The 4191-nt window shown below is 33.6% G+C and overlaps 2 protein-coding genes across 2 annotated transcripts; both read right to left on the bottom strand.

Annotated features, from left to right (window-relative positions):
* Positions 1 to 1245: 1245 nt before the first annotated feature.
* On the bottom strand, positions 1246 to 2598 carry LOC114756250 (uncharacterized). Its single transcript, XM_028945181.1, has 2 exons — positions 1797 to 2598; positions 1246 to 1703 (listed from the first exon to the last, which is right to left on the bottom strand). Exons 1-2 carry the CDS (start codon positions 2596 to 2598, stop codon positions 1246 to 1248), a joined length of 1260 nt encoding a protein of 419 aa, XP_028801014.1.
* A 438-nt stretch (positions 2599 to 3036) lies between these two features.
* LOC114756251 (L10-interacting MYB domain-containing protein-like) lies at positions 3037 to 3877 on the bottom strand. Its single transcript, XM_028945182.1, has 2 exons — positions 3629 to 3877; positions 3037 to 3546 (listed from the first exon to the last, which is right to left on the bottom strand). Exons 1-2 carry the CDS (start codon positions 3875 to 3877, stop codon positions 3037 to 3039), a joined length of 759 nt encoding a protein of 252 aa, XP_028801015.1.
* Positions 3878 to 4191: the final 314 nt, after the last annotated feature.

Consider the following 4191-nt stretch of genomic DNA (forward strand, 5'->3'; position numbering starts at 1 on the left):
TTGATAAATGAAAAGAGTGACCTTTGAAAGATTAAGCAGGAAACTGTCTAAGATCACCTATGGCTTTAAATCCCTTATAATAGAGAATTAAGATAAACAGGAAGGCTGAGAAAAGCTTGAAGAGTAATATTCAACAGATTTTGAGAATCATTGTAACTTGTTGTCATTAACTGAAATGAGTCTACGATCGATCAAGTTAGCAAAAACTATTTGATCGATCACGTTATAGATAAAGCTAAGTGAGAGAGAAGCAGATTTTCAAAGAACAATGATCGAGTGCTTTATCAATAAATGAATGATAGAGATGAAAACACAGATTGTATAATATTCGAGTAGATGATTGATTAAAGATTGATCAATCAAGTGATTGATAAAATATTGTTTGGAAAAACTTAGTTAAAAGTCCAAGAATAAAGCTTGATTGATCATGTTATATGAAAACAGAATATTCAAAAGTTTGGATGATTGATTATTTCATTGATAATTAAATGATCAATTAGGTTTTTGAAAACATAACTCAAAAAAGTAGGTGCAGTGAGATAGTGATGATCAATCATTTGATTGATAAATCACCGATTGATCAAGTGATCGATTAAGGGACTAGACAACAACCTTTAACAAAAATATATCGATAATCTAGTAAGTTATTAAGGGTGTGTTTGGATTGGCGGTGGAGAAGTAACTTTTTTTTCAATCTGACTTTTCCAAAAGTTAGATTGAGTAAAAGTCAGATTGGGTAATGTGATTTATGTTTGGATTGGGTTTTAGAAAAAAGTCAGTTTGAGAAGCTGAAACTTGTTTGGATGATAAATGTAAAAGTAAGTTTGAATGTAAAATGACTTAAAAGGACATGAATTCTATTAAATAGCACATATCCAATATTAGATATTTAATTATTAAAAGTGAAGAAGTAAGGAAAATAAAAATTATTAAAAGTAAAGAAATTTAATTTAGTATTATAAAGAAATTATATATATAATGTGACTATTTGTCATAAATAAAGTAATGAAAATAAAATTATTAAAAATAAGGAAATTTAATTTATTGTTATAAAGAAATTATATATATAATGTGACATTTTAAAAGAAGTATTGAAAAAAAATTTATTAAAAATAAAAAAAATTAAGTTATTACTAGAAGGAAATTGAAAAATAATAAAAAACTTAATTAAATATATGTAATGGATAAATATGTAAATTAGAGGTCATACATACGTAGCATTTTTAAACTAAATACATCAAATAACTAATTGGATGCCATGCTCAATACAATTTGGTCTCTGATTGTGTCACGCACATGATTCATTTGTCTTGATCTAGGTAAATTTGAAGAGGATGTCTCACCAGCTTCATCATGATTGTCTTCATCAATTGTACCTTCAGATTGAGCTTCTATGAAATCTCTATCAGTTTCAGAATTTCTTCGGAGGAAATTATGTATAGCCATTGTAGCACAAACTACTTGGACTTGAGTTTTATACTTGTAACTTGGCATCTTATCTAAGATGCGAAACTTATTCTTCCACACCCCAAAAGTCCTTTCTATAGTGCACCTCAAACTTGAATGGTAGTAATTGAAGACTTCGTTATAATTTTCAAATCCCGGTTGTCGCCTGAAGTCTGGAAGGTGATAGCGCTCACATCTGTACGGACCAAGATATCCTGGTGGAGTTGGATAGCCAGCATCGACCAAATAATACTTCCCTAATAAATCATGAAATTATGTTGACATTGTGAAATTAATGAAAATATCAAATGAATTCGATATAATTAAAATTGAAGCTACTGAAAATATACCTGGAGGTGGATGAGGGAAATCCAAGGCTGGAGTTGAGACAGCAGTGTTAAACACACGAGCATCATGTGCAGTACCTTCCCATCCCGCTAACACAAAAGTGAAGCACATGTCCCAGTCACATACAGCCATGACATTCTGTGTCGGATATCCCTTTCTCCCGATATATTTGTCTTGCTTCGAAAGACTCACCACACATCGTACATGAGTGCCATCAATTGCTCCTATTGCATCATTGAAATATGGCGAATATCGTTTATCGTTTTTTATTTTTGGGTGAGTTACAGAAAACGTAGGATCGAGTGGTTTGATATATTCCCTGGATAGACTAAGGCAAGCCTGTAATACTCTATGAAAATGCCTGCTTACAGTTTCTCCTGAATGTTGAAACCTTTCTTGAATCATCCTATTACATTGTCCATGACCAACCGTGTTCAAAAACATACCAACAATTTCTTCCACTCCCAGATACTTAGAATTTTTTAAACCATGTTCGACCAGTTTAGAGCATAATCGCATGAACATTTCTTTTTCCATTCGAAACATGTCATAACACCGAATTTCATGATCTCGCAAAATTTCTTGCACCCATAAATTACCTGTTTGCTGACTAGTTCTTCGTGGCTCTTTGCACACATAAGGCATCACATATTGACTCACCAATACAGCTACCTCTTCATATTGTGTTATCTCTTCATCTAGAAGGGAAATCAATTGAGACTGTTCATCTTCCTCCGACTCCTCTTCAGACTGTTCATCTTCCTCCATCCACTCAAACGTAAATTGATTGTTCCAATTTGCCATAGATAATGTCACCTGTGAGTGTGGTTAAATTCAACTGTAAGAATTTTTTTAAACGACAAATAAATATTTTTAGGTATGTGCAAATAAATATTTCTTTCTGTTAAACATGCAAAGACATAAAAATTAGTCTAAAAACATTCATAAGCTGCAATTACCATTATAAATAACACATGTAACTTAAAAACATTCATAGTCAGTTAACAAGTTACATAATTTCATAGTTCCACAAACATTAACTTAAAAACATATAATAACAACTCTGGTCCGAGTTAGACAAAATAAAATCATAACATGCGTCCTAAAATATAGTTCAAGCAGGCGGGGGTTTCAGCCATGATGGTGGATTGTATGCCATATCCTGTAGCCATGCAACCAAGTATTCCGGCTGTCCTTTTAGTGAAACAACCATTTCCCGAACACTCTTGTGCAACAGAAGTCTTAAGCACCGGTTCCGAAATCAGAGTCACTTGTAATTTCCTCAAGGCAGAGCACTTCGGCCGTAACCTCAGAAATTGATACCTCTTTTATTTTCTTAAGAGTTGCAGCTCTATCCTTAGATGCAGTAGCTATTTCACTAACTGAATCCGCTATTTGTCTTGAGGCCGGAAGTTTTTGCTTTGTTTGCCTGCTAGACCCTTCACCTCTCTTCCTCTTCCCATGGCTTCCTGAACCACTAGGTGCAGTATTTGCTGTTAAGTTTACGCCTGCCATCTCATCCGTAACTCCTACACTAGCACCTCCAAGATCTTCTTCGCTATCCCCCGATCCTTCAAGGAGATCTGTATCAACTCTATACACATTCTCTTCATCATCCTCTTGTGTCTGAGGTTGGGTTAAAGACGGTGCCAACATATCCTCTCCAGATGCTATCACACCCTTGAATATCGTGTTTAATTCATAAGCAAACTTTAACCCCTGGTACCTAAACTTTTCATATTGGGGATTCTCCTGCAAGAATACAATCAACAAAAATAAAAAGCCTATAACAAGTAATAACACAGTTTATAACTCAAGATCAACAATTATATACCAGTTTTTTCTTCTCCCACCACTCATTTGTTGCCACCACTGTATTGTTTACAGGGTCCCAACCTACACCAGTCTCTTTGTTTAAATTAACCCATGTCCTCCAATCCTTCCTCAAGCTATCGAGCCTATTTTTCAATTGCTTCTTCTCATATGATTTTCCTGTTTTTGCATTGAATGCAGAGTGAATGTTGTTCCACCCAGTCTTTGAAAATGATGTTCCTTGACGATTTTTCCGGTAGATTTGCTCCATGCATTCTTTAAGTAACACCTCTGTAGTGCTTGTATCCCATGTTGCCTTACTTTTTTCTTTGTTCATAGTTCTATTAAAAAATGTCAATCAAGAATGCAAAAGGGAGTTACAGTGAACCAGAACACTTTTCTTCCAACAATGCAGAAATATTATGTTTATTTTGTAAATAAATATGACAGGAAATATCTAATATATATAATATGTATAAATTATAATATCACAATCATATATATTTAGGTTTGTAAAACATACTTATCAACAATAAGCATTATTGATGAATATATACGCCACTTTTTACAAACACCGAGCTTCAG

Source organism: Neltuma alba, unplaced genomic scaffold (assembly GCF_004799145.2).
Source record: "Neltuma alba isolate B1F8T4 unplaced genomic scaffold, ASM479914v2 tig00010378_pilon, whole genome shotgun sequence".
Classification (NCBI taxonomy): domain Eukaryota; kingdom Viridiplantae; phylum Streptophyta; class Magnoliopsida; order Fabales; family Fabaceae; genus Neltuma; species Neltuma alba.

Coding starts and splice junctions, on each gene's coding strand:
- LOC114756250 (XM_028945181.1), bottom strand. CDS start 2,598: ATGGCAAATTGGAACAATCAATTTACGTTTGAGTGGATGGAGGAAGAT. Junction 1,704..1,796: donor TTTCCCTCATCCACCTCCAG/GTATATTTTCAG, acceptor ATGATTTATTAG/GGAAGTATTATTTGGTCGAT.
- LOC114756251 (XM_028945182.1), bottom strand. CDS start 3,877: ATGGAGCAAATCTACCGGAAAAATCGTCAAGGAACATCATTTTCAAAG. Junction 3,547..3,628: donor GGTGGGAGAAGAAAAAACTG/GTATATAATTGT, acceptor GTATTCTTGCAG/GAGAATCCCCAATATGAAAA.